At 33.9% G+C, this 26,037-nt stretch overlaps 1 protein-coding gene and 1 long non-coding RNA gene across 3 annotated transcripts; one reads left to right on the top strand and one right to left on the bottom strand.

The window, feature by feature from the left end:
* The first annotated feature begins 66 nt into the window (after positions 1-66).
* LOC111063709 (probable protein phosphatase 2C T23F11.1) lies at positions 67-10,764 on the top strand. Its single transcript, XM_039438582.1, has 7 exons — positions 67-331; positions 730-917; positions 1,918-2,015; positions 3,047-3,154; positions 4,323-4,548; positions 6,447-6,538; positions 7,933-10,764. The coding sequence occupies exons 2-7, from the start codon at positions 731-733 to the stop codon at positions 8,197-8,199; spliced, it is 978 nt and encodes a 325-aa protein (XP_039294516.1). The 5' UTR covers positions 67-331; position 730; the 3' UTR covers positions 8,200-10,764.
* A 1,615-nt stretch (positions 10,765-12,379) lies between these two features.
* Positions 12,380-25,895, bottom strand: LOC120353777. 2 transcript variants are annotated; one of them, XR_005572580.1, is made up of 4 exons: positions 25,757-25,895; positions 20,720-20,798; positions 16,942-17,157; positions 12,380-12,934 (listed from the first exon to the last, which is right to left on the bottom strand). It is a non-coding gene; the product is annotated as an uncharacterized LOC120353777 (long non-coding RNA). The 2 variants fall into 2 exon arrangements; XR_005572581.1 differs by lacking the exon at positions 20,720-20,798 and adding an exon at positions 24,011-24,089 and having other exon boundaries at positions 25,757-25,887.
* Between the last annotated feature and the right edge of the window lie 142 nt (positions 25,896-26,037).

Raw genomic sequence — 26,037 nt, forward strand, 5'->3', positions numbered from 1 at the left:
TGATTCTATTTAGTATTTATTACAACAGTCATATGACTTGTTTGTGATAACCTGTCTGTATGTTGTGAAAAAATTTCCATTGTGTGTGGAATACTAACCTATATTAACATTCTCAATTTTATTTGTAAATGTTTCAAAAATTTTGATTAAACTTTTTATATACTATTTCAACGCTAATTTACTTTGTTTAGTAATTTAATAACCACCAAATCATGGCTAAAATTCTCTTGCATGTTTTTAATGATTTAAAACGTTAAAAATGAAGATAACAAACCAATAACCAAAACAAGTGAATTTCTTTTATATTTCAGTGTTTTATCACATAATCCAAGTAAGTAACAATTTTGCAATTGATATAAATCTCTTCTATTGTTGTTATAATGTTAATATTATGAAATATCATCCTGACAATTCCTTCTATTACAGTTTTGAAGTTGAATGACTCACTTCTGAATCATCTTATCTCATTACAACAGAAAAAAAATCATTGACAAGTTTTTTAAAAACCGGTACAATTGGTTCCATATTGATTTGTGTATGTTTTTTATCATATCAAGTATTTATATAAGCTACATGATATGACTTCTTTTGTCTTAGCTAGACTAGCAAGTATATGACACTCCCTTGAACTGATACGCAAATAACATCATATTGTGTAATAATTTCCTATTTAACTAGATAGATATATGAATTTTGTGTTTGTAGTAAAAAACCCAAATCAATTTTCAGAATGGGTCAAACACTGGGTGAGCCAGTTACAGCTAAGAAATCGTCCTGCTGTCAAAACTGCGATTACAAAGTGGGATCAAGTTGTATGCAGGGATGGAGAATAAATATGGAGGATTCGCACACACATATTCTTTCCTGTCCAGATGATCCTCAGTGTGCATACTTTGGAGTATTTGATGGACATGGAGGTAAGCTATTATATCATGTTCAAACTTGATTAAATTACTTATCATAAATATTGCAAATACTCAAACTGCACTCTGGACAATGAACAATTATTTTTCTTCATATGTTCTTCCAACTGTCTGAATGTCTTTGGAAAGTAATATTTTCTCCTCACTCAGTAGTCAGGGACCGAGATTTGGAGCTGCATTCCATGTGAGAAGATATAGAGTACACTCTACACAGTGGAGTATACTCTGTAGTAGAGTATACTCAGTTGTAAAGTAGGGTATACTCTGTAGTAGAGTATACTCAGTTGTAAAGTACACTCTGTATTGGAGTATACTTTACTACTACGTAACAGTCTTCATTAATCTCTATCCATAATCAGCAATTGCTGGAGAGATTACGTCAGAGCGTAAAACCCTATAATAAAAACCAAGATCAAGATGAGAGGTCAGTCATAGATCTCAGAAAACATTTATTGCCTCTTCATCCAGGGAGTAGAGTGTCAGACTCACAAGCCTCTCCCAAGTGCCCTCTCAAAGACCTCCTCCTGCTCACGGCACGGAAATACACAGGCATAATATTGAAGATCTTGAGTGCTCGGACTGGGAAGCTATTATGCGATCGAGTCAGTCTGGCATGAGGCAAATTTATATTATTTCTCCTCCTTGTGTTGTGGCTGTGTACATGTCCTCTTTGCTGAAAGGTGTGTTGGCCTCTTCTTAAAAGTAACAGCGAACTAAACAGACAGTATGAAGAACATACATTTCAACATACACGACTTATACTCATGGAGGAAATTATCCGCCGTGAAAAAGAATAATGACAACTCCTCAGCCATCAGACTGTTAGGAGGACAAACATAAGTAACAAGTATACAGACATGAATCATTACACATGATCTTAGAATGATTAGAAATGATAAAACATTCTGCCTTCTTCAAACTTGAAAATAACATAATCTTTTCTGTGTTGTACGAATCCTTTATCTTTATCTGAATTCTAAATTTTATATTACAGGAAGTACAATAGCTCAATACGCGGGAACAAATTTGCACAAATATATCATGGATCGACCAGAATATAGAGAGGGAAATATGGAAGAGGCGTTAAAACAGGTAAGCAATTATAAACATACTTTATTTGTATATATTTTTAGTGAATGACTATAAATCCTGTCTGAATAGCACCTTCATAAATTCAGTATAGCTGATAATATTTGTAATAATGATAATGGTTTCTGTTCATAACATACACACCAACAGGGCATGTCCATAAGGGAACAAGTCAAGAGAAATAAAAAGACAACAGGCAAGTTCACAAATGAACAGTCAGAAACTGGCAAGAAAATGAAAATACAGATCCACCCACACACATCTCAACAATCACAACCAGGAAACTGTGCCATGATGAAAATCAACTACTGACAGTTGCTGCGTCACATTAAAAAAATTCCCTCGAGTCTCCCTCAAAAGATTCTCCTGTAGGAGGTCAGGTAGACTCGCATCAGAAACAGCCAGCTTGTCAGGATTGCCTCGAGTCCTACCTTATCTGCTATGAGAAAGCCTGTTTCTGGTTTTATGCTGATGAAAGTCTCCCCTGTAGTAGGCAAGGCATCCGGGTCTGCTATAGCAGACCTGAAAATTTAGAGGTTGAAGAATATGCTCTCTCACTAACAGTAGCTTGCGATTCTCAGATAATCAGCCCCACACGAAATTCGTATGGGTTTCTTCTGCACGAGCAATATCCTTTCCACCTCGGTGGCGCCACCCCGCAGTGTGATACCTTATGCCATCACGCTCTGGAAGAAGACAAAGTAGAACATGCGATAATGGATCTCCGGAATGCAACCTCTCTCAGGCCGGGTTGCACAAAAGCCGGTTAAATTTTAATCGTGATTATTTTCACGACAACCAATCAGAGAAGACTATTTCGCAAAAAAGGCTTCTCTGATTGGTTCCCATGAAATTAATCACGATTAAAACTTAAACGACTTTTGTGCAACCGGTACTCAGACTCTTCAGCAGGAACAGCACTCTATTCAGTCTACAATACATCTTGGTCTCCCCATATAATATTTCTGTATGTTGTATTGTTTTATAATATTGTTATCTGTTTAGAAATGTATTAACTTGTTGATATTTTACAGGGTTTTCTAGATTTGGATGCAGCAATGCGCCAAGATGACTTGCTCAAGGATCTGATGGCAGGAAGTACCGCCATTTGTGTTCTCATCAAAAACAACACTCTTTATTGTGTAAGTTCTACTATGAATTCTTCTAGGAAACTTTAAAATGATCAACAAATATAAGCATTTGATCAAGGTTTCATTCGGCTCAACTCACACCTACGCGACTCAGGTCGAGAAAAGATGCGACTCTAGTCGAGAGCATGTGTTTCCAAATGGTGACACTCAGACCAGTCGATTCTAGTCTCCGCGACGTCACCATTTGAAAACACATGCTCTCGACTAGAGTCGCATCTCTTCTCGACCTGAGTCGCGTAGGTGTGAGTTGAGCCTTAGTTTTCAAGACACATGTGAATGATCGTCTTCACACTCACCGATTTCTCGCCGACACGACACTCACAAAGTCATCCGATTGGCTAAGAGTCATCTGATGTTGAGGATTATTATTATCTCATGTGAGATGGACGAGGAAGAGATGGGTACCGGAACAGGTTATTTAAAAAGACTTATCCTTGAAGTGATGATGATGATGATATGATATTATCTCATATTGAGAAATCACAAATCAAAATCATTTATTTGCCAATTATAAAGATAACAATAATGAATAAAACAAATATTTCATACTTATACAGAATAAAAATAAAATTTCAACTCAAAATTTAATTGGCGTTGCCAGCAAAACCTAAGTTTGTGTGCTAGCAACGAGTACCAAAAGAATTAGTCAATAGGCGGACATTCTGGGTTACGATACAAATACATTCTGCCAAAATATAGAATCTTCCAGAAAACTTCTGAATTATCAAACTTTCTTATTAAAGATTCATTGATTCTCAAGCAAACATGCTAATTATTTCTTCAAAAATTATTTCTTTCATATGTGAATATTTCCTATTTTGGTGTTAATAATGTGAATATTCCCTGTATGTTTGGTTTTGAAGCATCTAAATTTAAAAATGTACTTTAAGAAAATAATTAAGGACTGAAAGTTTTGTGAAGTGAACAACAAGACTTAACTTATTTCGGACTATGTGTAACCTTATCTAAATGTTGGAGAGGAATAGCACAAGGTTAGTTTATTTTTTCCTTCCCTATCACTTTAATGATGTTCTTATTGTATGAATCAATAAAAAATTGGTTATCGCCAATCATCGACTATCGATTATATTGATTATATTGATTATATATTATATCGATATTTCTTTCAATATCAACTATTGTTTTGTATCGCTTTCAGGCGAACGTGGGTGACTCGCGAGCAGTGGCGAGTGTTCGCGGCGAGACAGTGGCGCTATCCTACGACCACAAACCGAACAACGAGGACGAACTGCGTCGCATTACGGCGGCCGGCGGTTGGGTGGAGTACAACCGAGTCAAGGGCAACCTCGCCCTCTCCAGGGCACTCGGGGACTTTGTCTTCAAGAAGAACAAACAGAAGAGACCCGAGGAGCAGATTGTCTCAGGTAAAGTCATAGAGAAAACATAGCATAAGAAGATAGAATTACTTAAAAGTTTGGAAGTTTTGTATCACATTTTGGTGTTGTGTATCAAGTTGAGATGATACTGTATCATACTGTGTTGATACTGTATAATTTATGGTGATACCATAGAGAAAAGGTAGTATAAGAAGATATCCCATAGTATAGGACGTTCATGTACCAGATTTCAAGTCGATTTTTTGTTAACTCAAGCTTATTACTGTCTATTATTAATTTGTAGAATTCATTCAAAGATTGGAAGTTTTGTATCACATTTTGGTGTTGTATATCAAGTTGATATGATACTGTATCATGTATGGTGATACTGTATCATATTGTGTTGATACAGTATCATGTGTGGTGATATCATAGAGAAAATATAGTATAAGAAGATATCCCATGGTTTATAGAATTAATTCAAAGTTTGGAAGTTTTGTATCACATTTTAGTGTTCTGTATCAAGTTGAGATGATACTGTATCATATTGTGTTGATACTGTATCATGTGTGGTGATACCATAGAAAAAAGATAACATAAGAAGATATCCCATGGTATAGGGTGTTCATGTTTCAAATTTCACTGTTAACTCAAGCCGATAGTCATAAGAGTTCTTCGTATCACGGCAAATAATATAGCAAAGAAAGATATCCCATGGTATACATGGTGTCTCACAAAAACTATAAATTCTACATGCAATTTGCAACAAAAAATATCCAGTGAAATTTTCTTGTATCGACTTTAGTCTTCGAGATATATCGATTTTTCGATATCTTTGAAAAACGTCAATAATATTGAAAAACTCTCAGTCAAAATCTTGAGGTGCAATTCCTTGAAGGCGTGTCGTTACAGCCGTCATGGCTAGAGCACATAACCTATAAATTCATTAGCTTCGATGACTCATTGTATTTTTATGTTGTATGAACGTTATCGTGAAAGTTGAGTTAGAAGTGTTAGCTACAATAATGTTTTTACATTTCATATCTAATGAATCATTAAATCATCTAATCTTATGAACTTATAGAGGGTCACCGCCAACCTGTCTCCCCGACTACTAGTCTCCTCGCTATTTTGATCACAGGCGTCAGTAAATCCCCTGGTAAAATATACAATTGCCGTCAACTAGTCTCCCCGACAGTAAATCCCCTACTGGTTCAGAGGGGACTAGTTGTCGGGACCGTAGACGACAACTAAGCTCCTCGGACGCTGACGACAACCAAGCTCCCCGACAGTAAATCCCCTACTGGTTCAGAGGGGACTAGTTGTCGGGACCGTAGACGACAACTAAGCTCCTCGGACGCTGACGACAACCAAGCTCCCCGACAGTAAATCCCCTGCTGGATGAGGGGACTAGTTGTCGGGACCTTAGGCGACAACTAAGCTCCTCGGACGCTGACGACAACCAAGCTCCCCGTCAGTTAAGCTCCTCTCTCAGGAGCTCAGTTGACGCCGTCAGTAAATCCCCTCGAATGTGGTTTTGAAAGGAGCTTTACTGTTGGGGAGCTTAGTTGGCGCGGTCCCCTTATAGATCATGTGACAGCTCCAAACTCACCTCTCGAGACGCCGCTAAGGAATCGCACCTTGACCGTCATTACAAAGAACACTACATTTAAATAACTGATTAAATTGAAACATTACGGTACTGTATTAGGATTAGATGACCTTGTATTATTTGTTAGATGGGAGGGTCTCAGTTCGTCAAGTAGTCATTTCATCTAGTATCTACTTTGACTATTTCGTAAATCATCTGCAGTGAGATCCATTTCAGCATTATTTGTGTCTCAGTTCGGTAGCATTTATGTAAGTAATTAAAGTTCTTCGTGATTTATGAATTAGTTATTTCCTTATAATGAATGTCTCATGCTAATGTTGAATTAATGTTGCAGCACTGCCGGATGTGAAAATACACACACTGACACCAGACTGGGAGTTCGTAGTGATCGCCTGTGATGGCATCTGGGATGTCATGTGCAATGAGGTAATTACCTTTCATTCTTCCTCATTAATTCTCTCTCAATCCTTATTGAAATTCAACTTTATCGTTGAAAATGTTTCAAAAGTGATGACCAACAATTTCTTCTTCTGCTTTTACTTCTTGTTCATCTTCATCATCATCATCTTCAACAACTACTCCTCCCCCTGTCTCCTTCCTCTTCTTCTCCTCCTTCCGTCTTCTTCACTACTCCTTCTCCTCCTCTTGTCTTCTTCTTTCATCCTCATCCTACTAGTCTTCTTCCTCCTACTCTTCTTCTCCTATCCTCTCCCTCCTCCTACTACTACTAGTTTAGTTTCATTTTCGTCATATAGCTACAAAAATCAAGCAAAGCTTGAAAGTATATGACAGTACAGTACTAAAAAAAGTAATCATAAAAGAGAAAAAAGAGAAGAAAATCATAACATACAAATGAGTTAAAAATATGGTTGCAAAAAATGCTTACTCGCGCCAACAGTTGAAGCTTTTCTCTAAACTGTACGGACATGCATCGATCGTAAGCTTAGCTTTTATTGTATTCTTAAACCTTTCTGAGCTCTCAATATATTTTATTTCAGTAGCAAGAGAGTTATAAGCTCTTAATCCGCTATAATGTGGCCCTTTCTCTAAGCTTGCTGTTCTGTGTTGCGGGTACTGAAGATGAACTATCTGGTTTCTAGTATTGTAACAGTGATGGATATGACTCTCTCTCTCTCTCTCTCTCTCTCTCTCAATATCTTCTCGTTTTTCTTTTCCATAGTTGCAATTTCGAAGAATTACAATGCATGAACTGTTAGAATTCTAAGTCTTCTGAAAGATTTTTTACAGGATTCATAAGGCTTCAAGTTGTCGACAATTCTGAGGGATTTTTTTGTTTTTTAAAGACAGAATTGAGATTATTTTTTCCACTCCCCAAAACATTATGCTGTATTAAATTATGGACATTAAATAACCATGGAAGACATTCAATAGTGTTTTTGTTCCAACTACATTCTTCAGCACTTTCATTGAGAAGCAGACACTTGAGAGTTTGTTCGGAATGTGATCCACTTGATCATTCCACTTGAGACAGTTTCTGATTGTGACTTCCAAAAAGCAAACTTCATCCTAAACAATCTCATCCATCTTTTGGAAAAGACTTGGACTACTACAACACTTCTTCTTCTTCTTATTCTTCTCCTTTTCCTCCTTCTTCTTCTACTTCTTCTTCTTCTTCTTCTTCTTCTTCTCCTCCTCCTTCTTCTCCTCCATCTCCACCTCCTCCTCCTCCTCCTCCTCCTCCTCCTCCTCCTCCACCTCCTCCTTCTCCTCCTCCTCCTCCTCCTCCTCCTCCACCTCCTCCTCCTTCTACTATTCATCATTCTCTGATTACCAACTAATGTTTGTGTTATGTTTTGTAGGAAGTGACCCAGTTTGTGCGCATGCGCATAGCGCACGGCATGGAGCCGGAGGACATCTGCGAGGAGCTGATGACGCGGTGCCTGGCGCCCGACGGCCAGATGGGCGGACTCGGCTGTGACAACATGACCGTGGTCATTGTGTGTCTCCTGCATGGCCAGCCATACGCCAAACTGGCCACCAAGTGTCAGCTGAAGCCTCCAAACACTACAGGACCCAATTTGCTTGATCCCAACTTGCTTGATCCTAACAGATTTCCTGATCTGTAATCCAAGTGACCCAAACTTGTTGATAGGTTGGTGACAATTGACCCAAATTAATGTGTAACAAGTGACCCAAATTAATATGTTTCTGATTTGTGATAGGTTGATTTCAACCTACAATATTTATTGTCATTTCTCGAAAAAGGATCAGTCATGAAACACAAGTCTGTTTGTGACTCAAATTGTTTGTAATAGGTTGATTTCAATCTATAATATTGATTGTCATTTCTCGAAAAAGGATCAGTCATGAAACACAAGTCTGTTTGTGAATCAAATTGTTTGTAATAGGTTGATTTCAATCTACAATATTGATGGTCATTTCTCGAAAAAGGATCAGTCATGAAACACAAGTCTGTTTGTGAATCAAATTGTTTGTAATAGGTTGATTTCAATCTACAATATTGATTGTCATTTCACGAAAAAGGATCAGTCATGAAACACAAATCTGTTTGTGACTCAAATTGTTTGTAATAGGTTGATTTCAATCTACAATATTGATTGTCATTTCTCGAAAAAGGATCAGTCATGAAACACAAGTCTGCTTGTGACTCAAATTGTTTGTAATAGGTTGATTTCAATCTACAATATTGATTGTCATTTCTCGAAAAAGGATCAGTCATGAAACACAAGTCTGTTTGTGAATCAAATTGTTTGTAATAGGTTGATTTCAATCTACAATATTGATTGTCATTTCTCGAAAAAGGATCAGTCATGAAATACAAGTCTGTTTTTGAATCAAATTGTTTGTAATAGGTTGATTTCAATCTACAATATTGATGGTCATTTCTCGAAAAAGGATCAGTCATGAAACACAAGTCTGTTTGTAACACAAATTGTTTGTAATTTGTTAATTTCAATCTATAATATTGATTGTCATTTCTCGAAAAAGGATCAGTCATGAAACACAAGTCTGCTTGTGACTCAAATTGTTAAGTTTCCAAAATTTTAATCAGTTGGTTTCAACTTACAAGTGACCCAATTTTTTTATCTACGAGTGACCCTAATTAATGTGATCTTTCGAAAATGCAGCACTTATCAAACTCAAGCCCGTTTTTGTTACCTTAATTAATGTGTAACTTTATTTTAAATAAGTTGGTTTACACCTTTGAGAGATCCAAATTAAATTGATTTAAAAATTGAAGAGGTTATAGAATATTGAATTCTACATAAAAATCCTCTTTGTAAATATTGCAGCTGGCTGTTTTCTCATTGTATGCATTTATTTAATAGAAATTGTGTATTCAATGTGGCGCGATTAAATTATTTTATAATTAACTGAAATTATCGATTGAGCTGTTATCAGAAATCACTTCCCGATTTGTAATGTTGTTCAACTTTTTTTCTTTGAAAAATCCTGTATTTTAATTGTTAAATTGTTCTATTAGTATTCATTACTAGAAACTGTTCAGTAGCTCAAACTTTGGACATTGTTCAAAGCAATCTATCATCAGTTATCCATCTTGAGTATAATGGAAATTGTTATATTCTTCTATCATGCTGACTGTAAATATTGGTAGATACAAAATAATATTTGTAAGATCTGTAGATTTGTTAAGAGTTTGCTTTTGTTAGAAATTGATGTTGCTTGTTTTTCAGTCAAACTCTAAAAAAGTTATTTATCCTTGTAAAAAAATAATATAATGCACAGAAATATCATTGTTCTTGTTTTGAATCGAGAAATTCAAATAAATTCATAGATTATTTTGAAGAGACTCTGAATAGATAGAGTACTCTGATATTCTGAAAAGACTTGTAAAATATCTGTTCTAATTTGAATACCTTCTATGATAATAGAATCTCTTATATTTATTTGTAAATGTTATATTTACAAAATCCCAATTTTTTGGACATGATTTGTTTCATCTGCTACAATTAATATGATTGTAATTTGTTTTAAATTTATTGTAAATTATGTGTAACTTGATGCCATACTACTTATTACATAAAGTATTATTAAATCATTGCCATTAACCTAATTTTATTAGAGTTGTATACTTTAAATCAAATATTTTCAAAACTTTAATCAAGATGTGATTAATTTTCAGCTATCAACGTAAATAATTTAAATTTTAATGATTGATAATTTGCTAAGTGTTAAGTAGTGTTAAGTCGGTGTATAGACTAGAGCAACGTTCTTTTTTGAGTCTGATAAAATTGAAAAATGTTATCCCTTAATGCGTAATTATTGATGTTTATTACAGCCGGTTCTGTAATTCGGTGTTATAGCGTAAGTTAGATTATAGAATTGTTAAATTCTAGATTTATTTTGCCATTTCCAACGAAATTCTGTACAATCAAGTCTACTCATTGAGATTTTGTTTAATTAATGAGTAAACGCATTTTGTCAATGATTATTTTCTAACTAAACAATGAGTAACGTTCATCGATTTCATTATTATTTGTCTTCAGATTAAATTGAACCAGCTGGCCTGGGAAAACTTAAAATAAATGTTAAACAGGTTTCAGTTATAAGTGGTATGAAACACTCTTTCCACAAAATCGATCAAATTGTAAAATATGATAAAATGTAGAAGACGTCTTTGTGATATTAAATTTATATTTGTGTCTCAATTCTGTGTTTCTTCTTGATTGTTCGTTTCTCAATTCCTGCCACGGATTTTCATCTTGAGACTTTGAAGCTCACTATTATCATAGAGAAACAATAGCGTAAGTAGATATCCCATGGTATAGGGAGTTTATGTCGCAACTATTACTGTTATCTCAAATCGATAGTCACGTAGTTCTTTCTCTTGAAGCTGTGTGACACTGGTAGTCTCTCATATTGTGCCGTTCAAATACTCTCACCCCAATAAAACAGTACAAATCGACAGTAATCGGCTTGAGATAACAGTAAAAGTTGCGACATAAACTCATTAGACCATGGGATATCTACTTACGCTATTGTTTCTCTATGCTATTATCGACTTATCTGCAATATTAAACTAGAATCTAGTCAAGGTAGATAGATGTGAATCAAGGGACTAGACTCACCTCTAGCAACTACCAACTAGTCACTTCTGAACAACTAAATTACGACATAGCAGTCAGGTATTTATAAATAAAACTAAAAGCTTCTACTCACATTAGTGGAGCGCTTTCGGACACTAGGCCCTTCATCAAAACTGGTTGACACTTCCGTTGTGGCATACATAGTTAGTGTAGTTAGTCTACATTGATGAGTACCAACTAGTCATTAGTTCTAGGGCCTGTTTCATAAAAATTTAGAAGTCCTGTAATACAGGAACAGCTGATTTTATCGGCTATATTGAGCATGTAATTGGAATGGTCATTCTCCTGTATTACAGGACTTGTAACTTTTATGAAACAGGCCCCTAGATACAGTTACTGTTTGTACAGTAACTGTAGTTCTAGATATTATACAGATAAAATTATACAGCTGACTCGAATCGTATTTCCAGAAGGTCGAGTTCCAGAATCTCGAAAATTACTAAGGTCCGGTTGCACTGAAGACTGTTAAATTTTAATCATCATTAAATGATACAAAAACCAATCAGGGAAGGCTTTTTGAAAATGAAGCTTCTCTGATTTGTTCTCGTGGCTATTAATCACGGTTGAAATTTAACAGGCTCTTGTGCAACTGGAGCTTTAAGTTGGCAATAATCACTAGCAATTACTTTTTGTGTCACTTCCACTTTATTCATTTTATAATAATATTTTCAGAAATAAGTAGGCTAATTCTGACTAAGAAGTATGGATTGGTTCGAGGTTGAGAGGACTTGAATGTCCTAAATCTGCCCAATTAATTAATATTTTTTCATTTCATTAATGTACCGTAATATTCATAACCATCATATTATTAATGAACCAGAAATTTGAAATGCGTGACATACACATCACCTTTTAGACTTCATTACCTTTAAAATTTGAAAGATGAGGAATAGTACAGACGATGTAGGCCTAAGTATGAAATTCTGTATTCTAGGAACATTGGTGCAAGCTAAGCTTGGTTTTCCTCTTTCTGTCTATTATTATAGATTACTCTATTGTAATAATTCTATTGATAGATGAATGATTGATTGAGTGACTTCAATAAAATACTCACATGAAACGTTTAGGAAACAGGAAAAGAGGATATCAATAAAATTACAACACAAAACACAAGTGCCACTGGTAGGCTACATTAAAGCAAACAAGTATCTGACATAAATAAATATTTATATATTTATACATTTCCAAATTAATTTATTAATGAGAAAAACAGACAGAGTATATATAATAATGCAACAAACCTCAAATCTCGAAGAGAGAAGAGATCATCAGATCTGTAAGAATTTATGAAATTAGGTTCCAGTTAAGAAGAATGGAGATTGTAGAATAGTTAATGCATATAGATAGTACACACATTTTATCTTTAAAGTCGGCCATTTTTTTCTAAATTTCATGTTAGATTAGGTGTTGGAATCAATATGTTAATAATGTTGTTTACAGTGCAACAAACTTATTACAACTAGAATTTTGATGGTTAAATTCAAAATTGTCTGTTTTTTCAAATTAAAATGGCGTCTGGGTGAGTGTCAGTCCGTGGCACTTTGATTGCTGTTTTGGTGATTTTTGGAGTCGCCCTATAGATTTTTGGGTCCCCCAGCCGCCGAATGGCGGGTAGCTGTTCTCAATTAGCGCAGTTTTGAAAATCCATTCAGAGTGTTTTTGAAGCTGAAGAATTTTTGACTGGGTCAGCAGTTTTGAGGATGCTGGTTAAACGTCGCTGACTCGTAGCTTCCTGTAAAATATGAAATATGAATTAAAATATATTTGAATTTTATGATAGATTAAAAGAGTTCTCAACTTAGTTGTAATTAAATTTTCTCCAGCTTTTGATAGGTACTTGAAACAACAGTTTGCCTCAAAATACAATGCCAAATGTATAGCTTATATCAGGAGATTGAGGCAAATAACATGGCAAATGAGGTTGTGCAGTTTTTTAATGATTCAGACCTCACTATAAATTCAAACAAAAGTCATGTCATCAGCTTTGATTATAAGTATCGTCCTTTTCACCCAACCATACACTTGGTGAAACGAACATTGAAAGTTGTACTGTTGTGAACATGTTAGGTTTGTCGATGGATTCCAAGCTCAATTGGGGGGATCATGTGAACAAGATATCATTGAAATTGAGTAGGTCACTTTTTGCATTTAGAAATATTGTTAAACGGGGTGCCTAAAACAACAGCAAAAAGTGTCTACTATGCACTGATTGAATCCCACATTGCTTATATGGCATTGAATTATAAATGGGGGAGTACCTCCAAGCAAAAATTCAAAGAATTTTTGTTTTGCAAAAGTCCGCAATAAGATACCTGGAGGGGCTCAAATTTCCACAGACGTGTCGGGAGTCTTCAATAGCCTAAGCATTTTAACTGTTCCATCATTGTACATTTCAAATCAATATTACATGTGAAGGATAGGTTGAATTCATTCCAAGTTAGCTCAGATATTCATGGCTATAACACTAGAGGAAGGAATAACATTTCAGTTGAGAGACATAGGCTGTGTGTATTGAGAAAACCCTACTTATAGGGGACAAAGTTTTTGCGAAACTTCCGGCTGATTTGAGAAGTATTGTTGAAGAAAAACAATTCAAAACAAAACTATATTCTTTTCCTCCACCTACTGTCAAAAGTACTTACTTTACTCCTGAAACATGATACTAAAGTGTCACTTTTTCGCTCTCGGTACTGAAAAACAGAAAAAACTCCCTAGGGAGTAAAAGTGACTCCATTTAAATAACATGGAAGCATCTCTATTTTAAAAACGTACATTTGGAATAGGTCAGAAGGTCTAAGCCAGATGAGGAAGCATATATAGTAGTCATTAAACCAACTAAATTCAATACCTCAACCAGACTTTGATCTATATATAAAATTTTATGTTCGTATGCTGAAATTATTATTACCAACTTCATATCACTATACTAAAAAAAATGTATATATTTTTTCTTTTATTCCATGTTATTCAAAATATCACCAACGAATATTACTTATTAACTAATCAAATTTGAAACGGAACTTGATAATAGCTGTAGTTTTTGGCTGTCATTGCTGTTACAACTTTAGCCGACAGATAGTGCTGTCGGAGGAGAACTGTGATTACAAGCCAGCTGTTTCTGTTTACTTTTTAATTATGTTGTAACACATTGTTTGGTCACATACTTTTTTAAAAATTATATAATTAACAGGCATTTTAATCTCAATTATAAAAATTTACGAATTAATAATTGAAAAATATATTTTTTCAACAAATAAAATCTATATATATATAAGCGAAATGGCACTCACTCACTCACTCACTCACTCACTCACTCGCATAACTAAAAATCTACCGGACCAAAAACGTTCAAATTTGGTAGGTATGTTCAGTTGGCCCTTTAGAAGCGCACTAAGAAATCTTTTGGCGATATTTTAACTCTAAGGGTGGTTTTTAAGGGTTTAAAGTTCGTCTTTTAGCATGTATATTCTTCTTCTCCCAATCTCTTAATTATAATTGAAATTTCCATATCATATGTTACTATAGAACTATAATCTAGATAGAATACCTCTTCGAAACAGTTGTTAACTGGCAACTAAATTAATAATTTTGTCAGGTTGGCATTAAGTTGAGTTGACTTTGTTAGGTTGGCACCAAGATGAAGATTTAAATGCATTTATCGCGGAAAAATTGATTGGGCACTGCTACTTCAATCCTGGGAATATTATATTACTAGCCGTCAGGCTCGCTTCGCTCGCCATATCCGTTTAGCCAGACGTTTCTGGACCCCCGACTGATATTGTCCTAACATATGATAAAAATGCTCAAATGAAAAATGCAGGCGAGCGAAGCGAGCCGGCTGAACTCATTCTTGGACGATCAAGTCGGGGGTCCAGGGGGCGGAGCCCCCTGGCTAGACGGATATGGCGAGCGAAGCGAGCCTGACGCTGGTATAATATATTATTTGAAGAAGAATGAACAGTTATATATTACCTCAGATTCATTCTTCAATCATTCATTTATACAATAAGTACATTATCAAAATGAAAGGGAGAGGAAAAATAAGGTAACCTTGTGCTATTCCTCTCCCAAATTTAGATAACACATATAGTCCGAAATAGGTTAAGTCTTGTAGTTCTTCAATTCACAAAATTTTCAGTCCTCAAGTACTTCCACAAAGTAGATTCTCTATAAAAAGGGAGTGGCAAGGCGGGGATTCGGCAACGCTGTTCTCTTATCTTTATCCAATGCCATTAGAACGTGGACCTCACTATAATATCCTATTAAATAAAAATATGTACTAAGAAATTGTCAAAAACCACAGATTTTATGTTTTTCAGAGATTGACAATGGTGTAACAACCGAAACCAGTCTTTCTAAATTTCAATGAAATCTGTGTTTTTGACAATTTCTTAGTCTTTTTATTTATAAATAATTACCACAATATCAACTTCTCAACTACTCACTAGGGTATCCTGTTAGGATGACTATTTTATAGATGACCAGCCGTCAGGCTCGCTTCGCTCGCCATATCCGTCTAGCCAGGGAGCTCCGCCCCCTGGACCCCCGACTGGATCGTCCAAAAATGAGATCAGCGGGCTCGCTTCGCTCGCCTGCATTTTTCATTTGGGCATGCTTCATTCCATCAGAAAGTCAAAGTACTTCCTCGCTCGATTCAATCACCGATTAATTTCAATTACTTAGTGCAGGGTGGAAAACTTCGTTAGGATATTATAAGAATTATTGTACTCCAGTCTAGCCTTTAAAATTTTCCCACCTCAGCTAAACCTGTGTTATGAATTTTTGAATATATTTCCATCAATTATAGAAAAAGGCGAGAAAACGCAAAAAACGCTGGAAAAACGCAGATTTTGTGGCGTATCTTTTACGTTATTTCAAATTCCTTCTAATACATTATTACACCCTAGCTGAGCTTCTGTACTAAATTCTGTTCATTTGTTCTCGATAAATCTAAGAAAAAGCAAAAAAAAAAACGCTGGAAAAACGCAGATTTTGGGCGTATCTTTGGAAATTTTTCCAAATCCGTTCTTAGTGCGCCTCTAAAGGGCCAACTGAACATACCTACCAAATTTGAACGTTTTTGGTCCGGTAGATTTTTAGTTATGCGAGTGAGTGAGTGAGTGAGTGAGTGAGTGAGTCAGTCAGTCAGTGAGTGAGTGCCATTTCGCTTTTATATATATAGATATCGATTGCATTGACTAATATCGATTGTATTGACTAATATCGATTGTATTGACTAATATCGATTGTATTGAATAATATCGATTGTATTGACTAGTATCATAGAGAAGCAATAGTGTAAGTAGATATCCTATGGCATAGGGCGTTTATGTCGCAACTTTTACTGTTATCTCAAGCCGATTGATTATTGTCGAATTTTACTGTTTTGTTGGGGTGAGAGTGTATGAACGGTACAATATGAGAGACTACCAGTGTCACACAGCTTCACGGCAAAGAATTACATGAAGTATGGGCTTGAGATAACAGTAAGAGTTGCGACATAAACGCCCTATACCATGGGATATCTACTTATGCTATTGTTTCTCCATGCTAATATCGATTGTATTGACTAATTAATTTATTCATAGACAATAGATACAATGCAGGTAAAACAACAGGCATTTGCTCAAAACTGCTTTAAACCTTTAAAGTGAGTGAGTGCCATTTCGCTTTTATATAATATAGATATAGATGACCAAAATCAGAAAATCTAAAAACGAAACCAAAATCATTACTCACTTGCGAATGATTTATTCTTCTTCCTCCTCCTCTTCCTCTTCTTCCTCCTCCTCTTCCTCTTCCTCCTCCTCTTCCTCGGCCTCCTCCTCCTCTTCCTCTTCGGCTTCGAAGACTGGTTCCTCTACTTCGTCATCCTTCTTCACTTCCTCTTCCTCGGGGCTCTCTGGGTCGTCCTCTTCTTGCCTGGCCTCTCTCCGAACCATTTTGGCAGTTTAGCTACAAATTTAAAACAATTCATTTAATAAATGGATATTATATATTTTATCATATAGAATTACCTGTAGGTAACTCTTTATTGTTCTTCCCACGAGCATGGAAAATAGACTATAAAGTGTAGACTACAAAGCGAAGAGGAAGAGGATGCAATAGAACAGTATACATACAGTAAGGAAACTTGGCTATACCCTGACGCCAAAATCCGCCATCTTGTTAGGGAGTGCCGCATTGTAATAGTATTGATGGTAGGTTCGGATCACTTTAATGATTCGGATCAATTGATCTCGTTCACTGCCACGAGCCAATCAGAAGACCAGGATTGGAACTTCCCAAGGTCACGTGACGTGTTTAGTATTGGGGTCATGTAAAAAGCATTGGTTGGATAGGCGTTTGATTACAAGTTTCCATTCTGTATCTATTCTGTGGCAATAGGTACTCTTCGTAGTCATAGACTATACAAAAATAGACTGCTGTACTACAAAAATTGACTTCAAAGAGTCTGTAGTTGTACTCTGTAGTCAATGACAACAAATAGTAGACTACCGTTACTATAAAAATGGACTTCAAAGAGTATAGTAACCTCTTTCCTAGCGGTATTCTATGTAATAAAGCTTTCAAGTAGCGCTTTAAAATAGATAAGGAATACAATCATATTGCATGTGAATAAATAGTTCATGAGAGAGAGATCCAAGATTAAACTATCGTATACCTACTGTAGCTATGATTATGTTTCCTTCATTACCTTAATTATTATTTAATTACTGTATAGGAGTAATATGATAACAACTCTTGATTGACTAATTTGAAATATAAAAGCAAATCAATCTTCCGAGTTTAAATTATCAATTATCTTTTTTTGAAAAAGTTTTGGTACTGAATCTTCAAGTAGGCTTTACTTGAGAAACAATATTTCCATAGAAATATAAAGAAAATAAAAATCTCAGTAAGCTACCCTTTTTTAAAATATTTTATCACAACATGTTTCGGTCATTTATGCCATTTTCAAGTGATATGAATTAATAAATAAATACTACTGGAAGATTCTTATTTTGATCATTATGTTATTGTATTCATATGTTTTTATGAACTAGGACTGTAAATTTTGGGTTTAAATTCGCATGATTCTATCAAAAATGGGGTTATTGGTGTCTAATTGGATTAAGTTTATTATTTTATCTCTGTTTAATTTTGCTGCTTTATAAATATGAAATTCTTCTTTGACATTTAGTTTTTGACTTTTATTACCATAATTAAGTATTTTCATATTGGAATTTATATCTGTAAAATTATGGCCTGAATCTATCAAGTGTTCAGCAAATGCCGACTTTGGCATAAATGGCATAAATGACCGAAACATGTTGTGATAAAATATTTTAAAAAAAAGGTACTGAGATTTTTATTTTCTTTATATTTATATTACAAGTTACCCTATACAGGAAAGAGATAAATATTTCCATAGATCATAATATTGAAAAGCTGTAGGTATTTCATTTTTGAAATAGTTTGAATAACAATGGATAAATTGAAACATTTCATTAAGTGATTCCAATCATCATAAGGATATCTGCAGATCAGCGTAGAAATTATAATTTTTCAATACCGTATTTAAAATACAGACATGAAAATGTTTCTCAATAACAAATAGAACACTTTTTATGTCCATTCATCAATAGAATTCAGTAAAAATATTATCGTAAGGTGGATTCAATTTTATTCAAAATACAGAAATGAATGTGTCTTTTAATAACAAATAGTAGGTACATACTTTATGTTTTTTATCAATATAATAATTAATTGAAAACATTTCCAAGAGGCTCATTCAGTGTGTATGCATTATTATTGGAAAAAGTTTATTACTTTTCGATGACTAGAAAATGAACAAATCACCTCGAATGATTCCCTCATACCTGTAGATTAAAACCATATCTCCATTGATAAAACGGTGCTAATATGATACTCTGATGTTAAAATCTGAAAATATTCTTCAAACATAACAAAAAAAGTAAGTATGAGCTGGTTCAATAAATCTGAATGATCTGAATACATTCTATCAAGCTTATATGGGCATTTTTACATTATTCTACCAATTATTAATTTGGTTTTATTATTATAATTATTATTAATTATTAATCAAGCAAAATCATTTTTTGCATTAAAAATGAAAATCCATACAGAAATCAGAGGAATTCACATTTCTGCTCTGCAAACAAATTTCCAAGGTAAATTTGAAAATAATTAATAATATAGCATATACTATTCATTTATCCATTCATTATTGATATCTCAGCTCGAATGGAAAAAATTGTTTTATCACAGCTTTTCATTAAATTATCCTTGTTCAAGTAAGTAGACTTGAATACATAAAAATGTATCTCACCCATGTAAGCTAAGTTGGTTATAGAATAATGGATCTGTGATAAAAATGAATTTTGTATCAAGAGTTTGAATCTAACATGAAGAAATTAGAGAAATCATTTCAAAACAAGGAGTACTGTAGTAAGTCTACATTTACATACTCTGTGCCGGTTGCACAACAGCCGGTTAATTTTTAACCGTGATCAATTCCATAAGAACCAATCAGAGAAGCCGTCTTTTGACGCCTTCTCTGATTGGTTCTCGTGAAATTAATTGCGGTTAAAATTTAACCGGCTGTTGTGCAACCGAGCCTCTAACAAATATTTATAGTGAGTTCCACGTTATAATGGCAGTGTTTGATTAGCAATTGTATTGCTATCCTTGTCCTTATCCTTTAACAAAGCGGATAGCGTTATCTCTTTCTCGCTTTGCTCTGTATAGCCAGATCGTTTTTTAACAATTTAGAAATATAATTAACGAATATTTTATCTTGATTATGATAATTCATTATTAAATCATTGAAAATATAATTTCTTGATTGATAAAATATAATTGATTATTTTAAACGAGAATGAACAGCCAATATTACACCAGTAAACCTGTATCAGGTATCCTCCATAGAATGCATTGACAAGACAGAGGATCGCCAACGCTGTTCTCCTATCTTTGGTAGAGAGTTAGTGGGGAGGATATTTTTAATATTCTTTCCGAAGAATGGACATTGATATGTCCAAAGCTCCGCCAATTTATGTAGATGCATAACAATATGATTATTATCTATAGTTATTATATTACAAATTGCTTTTTCATATCATATACAGTTAAATAATTATTTTCTTAGTCTATATTATGTAAATTCATCTATAATTTTGCTGTATTGTAAGCTATGTATATAAGTGTATAAGCCAGTATATATTGTAATCTACATAAATAAAGTACTCAATCAATCAATCAATCAATCTTTCTCCGCTGCTATTATAACGTGGACATCACTGTAGATGAGGTTGTCGCTTGTTTTAGACATAAGTCTGAGTGGGCATTTTAGACATTTTTGGCATGCTTTAACCATGAGTGAATGATTAAACAAATATGATCGATGAATGAAACATTAATTGACAAATCAAATATTGATGAAACCCAATGATTGTAATGACCGGATGTGAAGAGGCGATTGGAGTTCACCATCCAAAGCAACAGAATCGCTCACCTTTGGGACGGTTTCCAAACTGGTCTGTTCTTTCGTTCCAGACCTTCTCCATGGTTTCTTTCGTCTGCTCAATGTATCCCTGGCATCGTCAGAGAAAACACAACAGAAAAATAAAACAAGCGTTCAAACAAGCTAGAGAAAAGTATCGCTGGAAAAGATGACACTTCTCAGCCTCTAGGTTGATGGTACTATATGGAAGCTGGGTCATGACAAGACAAACACAAGATGAAGAGTTTTTACAAGAAAAGTTTGTGGATATTTGAAAGTTTTTACAATATGAGTCAGTGAAGAGTTGAAGTTTTTACAAGAAGATTTAGTAAAGAGTTGAAGTTTTTACAAGAAGAGTTAGTGAAAATTTAGTAGCTGATCATGACAAAACAGTGTGGTTAGTATGAAGACGGGGTCACACGGGATGAGATTATGGTGTATGGTGCAGGAAAATCATGGAAAAATGGTGAAAAATTCAATGCTACACAATGCATATATCACAAACACAAATGCAGATGGAACACAACACAATTAAAGAACTGACTGTACAGAGAAAATATGATGGTGGTGAGAGTGAAAAATAGATAGGGAAATTGATTGGTAGAATTGAGAAAGAATTTGTTTATTAGTTTATGTGATGAATCATCATGTTTTAGGTAAAATTTTCTGCCTTTTCTGGCTCAAAATTTTGCAAAATTACTCAAACATTTCTAATTTGTAGAGATTTGACTGAAATATTTTTGTTTTTAATTAGTTTTTAAATATCAGAATTCAAAATTTTTAGTTTAGTCATTAGTTTTGAAGTGGAAATGGACTTTTTGAAGTGAAAGTGGAATCTTAACCTTATTCTTTTTTGAAACTTTTATTTGTAAAAATTTGGGAGAAGACAGTTTTGGGGTATGCCTGTTGTCTTCTCCCAATCATATTATATTTTTATTATAATTATGATTTGTAATTGTCAATGGAATAAATGAATAGATAAATAATTATGTGACTGTGATTGAATTGACAGATTTTTAAATTTATTACAAAGTAGTAGGCCTAGGAGTGTTTTATACCACACATATTGGTGGATAATTCTTTGTTACTGTACCTAATGAGTCTGAAATTAATATCCTGTTTTCAAAGTTATATTTTTAAGAAGGTTTTATCCGGATATTAATAGGCAATGAGTGATGAAAATTATTGCTCTCTTTGTGTTGGATGTATTATTCACTGTATTTTAATTAATGTTTATGAATATAATAAATGCTTTTTGTTAGAGTGATTTTGAAATTCAGAATGTATCTCATAGACAGTACAATTGACAAACGATACAGTGATAAGCTTTCAATGTTATATGGAAAATATTCAGCAAATAATATAATATGAGTCTGTTATGATGATAATAATGAGCAGGCTGCTGTATATTCAACATTGAATGTTTTCCATGTGAAATACAGTTATATATGATGGTTGAGAATTGTTGAACTCAGAAAACAAGATATAGAAAACATAACAATTGAAATAATACATATAATAAATATTTAAAAATTTTATTGGATATACCCTCAGGTGTATATACTAACATTGTTAACATTATTGCAGTAAAATTGTGTATACAATATACATTGCTGCTCATGTGTTTACACTAACTTTTTCTCATTCCCTATTGTTCAGGAGGATAACTTCTGAGGAGGAGTTGGGTAACAGCATATATAGGACAAAATAATCAATCACTGTTTCAGTTTTTGCACTGTATCACCAAGTATAGTTGATTACAAAAAACATCAATCAATATTATTATGACCTCTGATAAATTACCAAAATCATATATAAGATAGGAGACTAATATTGATTGTTGTTTTTGCAACCGACTATTGATATTCATAACAGTTTGATTATGTATTTGGAGAGCTGAAACCATTAAGGAATCTACAGATGGAAATTACTGAGATATTGAAATTATTCAAATGCTAATGAATTAATTATTATTATTAAAAGAAAATCCAAATTAAATGCTGATTCACCCCGAAGACCTCTGCTACTGCAAATATTGACACAGAGTAAACAGCTAGATGGAAATTCGGTGAGCGCTATTATTCAAAAATTATTTGTCAGCCCCATTAAGGAATCTTCCAGTTCAACATAATCTTGAGAGAAAAATTGAAATTTATTGCTTACGGTATATCAATGAATCAAAGAAAAATTTGAATAAAACAGATCCTTGAAGTGACGATTTTTATTGGAACCGTAATGAAAATTAATTTACATTCTAGTCTATTTTTCTAAATGGATTAGTAGCTATTAAAAATTATTAATTAAATAGAACAAAATATAATTTATGAAATAAGAGCTTTAGGCATTCTGTAATGAGTGTTATTAATTTGCTGTTACTATAATAATTCATATTATAAGGTATCGATAATTGATTTCAAACGTTTTTTCTTCAAAACTGATCATAATTTCTGAATTCACAAATTGTCTCTTAAACGAAATTTTGGTTCTTGACCAATCTTCTATTCTCAACTCTCCAGAACCTGGCTCAGTTTCCTATCACGAAAGATTTCAGCTCTACAAATCATCAATACTGTTATTGCTATACCAAGTGATAGAATACATGCACAATTTGGGAGACCCGTACATTTTATATCTCTGTCTCAGTAGAGATCAAAATGCAAGGAACACATACAAGGAGATATCACATCAATCAATGAGAAATACATCACTCAAGGGGAAATACCACAGCTACAATGTACAGCTCTAAAGCCCTACTTTCCAATGAGTCTCCGCTCTCCACTCTGTTAGAATAGCATTGGTTCTTATGGGGGCGTTCACATAAAGCAATCTGCATATGTGTGAAAACTCCTATAAGAAATAATGGTGTTCTTTTTCAAGATGAGTGGAAGTTCATTGGAAAGCGCGCTTAAAGGTGCGTACAGATTTGAGCGCCACCAACACGCGTATTTCACTTCTCATCAGCTGCTGCTAAGCTTTTATTATATCTGTATTTGTACAGAAACAGTACGATACAGATATAACAAGTATAGCATCAGCTGATAAAAAGTAAAATGCGCGTGTTCGTGGCACATAAGTCTGCACGCAGCACCTTAACACAAAACTAGATCGCTAATCGATAATTATTTTCATAACCAGGATGATTATTCTAAACTAGCTGGGGTTGAAAACGCTTGGCAGGGGTTCCAAAAAACACTTGGCAGGGTTTCCAAAAAACACTCAGTGCTCTAGTGTCCAGTAGCGGAGCGCATGTTTTGTTATTTCGTTTTTTTGAAAACGAAAATTTTCGTTGATCTTCTGACTCACCCTTGCTACGATTTGAAAACTGATCGTTTCTGCTCTTCCATATTTTCTCATTGGTTTCTGATGTTAATGTGTCCCAGCCCTGGAGTTGGTAGATTAAACAAAATCCAGTAAATATCGCAAGAATGTGATAAATATAGAACGAGGCCAGAATATGTATGGTAAGCTGTTCTAAACAGAACACTTCTTTTGGAAATTGTGAAAAATATCGTTCCTACTTAAAAACATATTAAAACCAGTAAATATCACAAAAAATGAGAGAATTGTAGAACGAAACCAGGATAAGTAGTGTACGTTTTTTGAGGCTGTTCTAGAGAGAACTTTAAAATTAGGACTGTCTTTAAAATTTAAAAAACTTTAAAATTTAAAAATAAGGACTGTCTTTCTTTGAAAATTGTGGAAAATAAAATTCCTACGTTTGAAAATATATTGAATCCAGTAAATATAGCAAAAAATGTGACAAATATACAACGAAGCCATAATATATGATGTGAGATTTTTGGAGCTTCTCTCAAGAGAACACTTATTCGGAAATATTCAAATTACTAAAAACTCTTATAGGAAATAAATAGTTATCAAGTTCAGCATTGGAATAAAACATTTAAAAATAAGACTTATTTGATGGAAAACATAAAATTGTCACAAATAATATTATAATCTTGAGATATTATGTGAGGGGAAACTCTAGATCTAGATAGTTGAATTAAAAAAAAAATTATGATTTCATATTATTACCGATCTGATGTGAATGATGCACTTGTAGCTTGTCGACTTTAATAAATGTTCAAGTCCTGATAAATGTGAAGGGATGATGGTATGAAATTAAACATGTCACAGAACTTGAAAAAAATCGTTACAGTATACAAGTATTGAAATTAAAGACATTCAATATTGATGACACCTTCCTCAATAATCTGTTTTTCTGAAATTAGGTCTATCCAAAATACATTGGTTACACAAGAAAATAAATTAGGAAATGTCTATTCAATGAACCCTATATTAAAATATTCTCTCTCGAATTAATGCTCTTTGATGCGAGAAACACGAATCTGGAATCCGATTTGCAAATTCCTTACCGTTCATCAAATATGGCCGTTTGAAAATTTGCAAATTTAACGTGAGTATTCTGATAAGGGATAACGTCCCAAATGTCTGAAATCATTAACGCCTAAAGCCCTGGTTTCCAATAAATGTTTGCTCTCCTGGGCAGAGAAATAAGACTTCCATAGATTCTTATGGAAGTCTTCACACACTTGCAGTCTGCTAATGTGTGAACACTCCCATAAGAACTATTGGAAATTATTCTCTTTCATCCCAGCAGAGCACACACTTATTAAATAGCAGTGCTTAAGATTTCACATATTATTTCTAATTGATAGTATGAAAAAAATATCAAAAATTTAGTTCAGTCTATATCAATAAGTCATGAAATCAGTAAGCCAGTTCTCACAGCAAATAACCTCTGCATTTATTGTATGAAATATCTCTTCTTAAAAACAATTAATTAATAATAATTAAGATTTTTTCGTTTATTTGGTCCTTTCCCAATTATTTTAATGAATAATTCGGTATCTTGAATCAATAAATGAACTTATCTTTTTATTGGGGCTTACTCTATACTTTAGAATGTAGTTGAAATGAGTTGTAGAAATATTCGTAACTGATTTTTGTGCATGAACTAACTCATTTGGCCTAGCCTGCTTGTGAGAAAATTGTGTATTATTCTATATTCAAGTTGAAAATACTTACACCTTCGAAGAGCTTCTTCTTGTCGTCGTATGACCTTGTATCTACACGTCTTTCATATTTGGAGGCGACTTGGATTTTTGGCTGCAAGGAAAAGATAGAATTAATGAAAAATAGTTTTTTTTGTTATGAATGCATTTATCATAGGGACCAACATTACTGGAGAGTGTAATTGTCCAAACAAATTGTTTTTATACTCAATGAAATAATTCTCAATGAACTCATAATCTTCTAAGATATAGGCATAGCAATATTCGGATAATAATATGGGTTATTGAAGCCTA

Source organism: Nilaparvata lugens, chromosome 12 (genome assembly GCF_014356525.2).
Source record: "Nilaparvata lugens isolate BPH chromosome 12, ASM1435652v1, whole genome shotgun sequence".
Lineage (NCBI taxonomy): Eukaryota > Metazoa > Arthropoda > Insecta > Hemiptera > Delphacidae > Nilaparvata > Nilaparvata lugens.

Bases quoted from the DNA above. Each gene is read 5' to 3' on its own strand.
- LOC111063709 (XM_039438582.1), top strand. From the start codon at position 731: ATGGGTCAAACACTGGGTGAGCCAGTTACAGCTAAGAAATCGTCCTGC. The intron at 918-1,917 runs GTAAGCTATTAT...TTTATATTACAG, and splicing joins AGTATTTGATGGACATGGAG to GAAGTACAATAGCTCAATAC. The intron at 2,016-3,046 runs GTAAGCAATTAT...GATATTTTACAG, and splicing joins TGGAAGAGGCGTTAAAACAG to GGTTTTCTAGATTTGGATGC.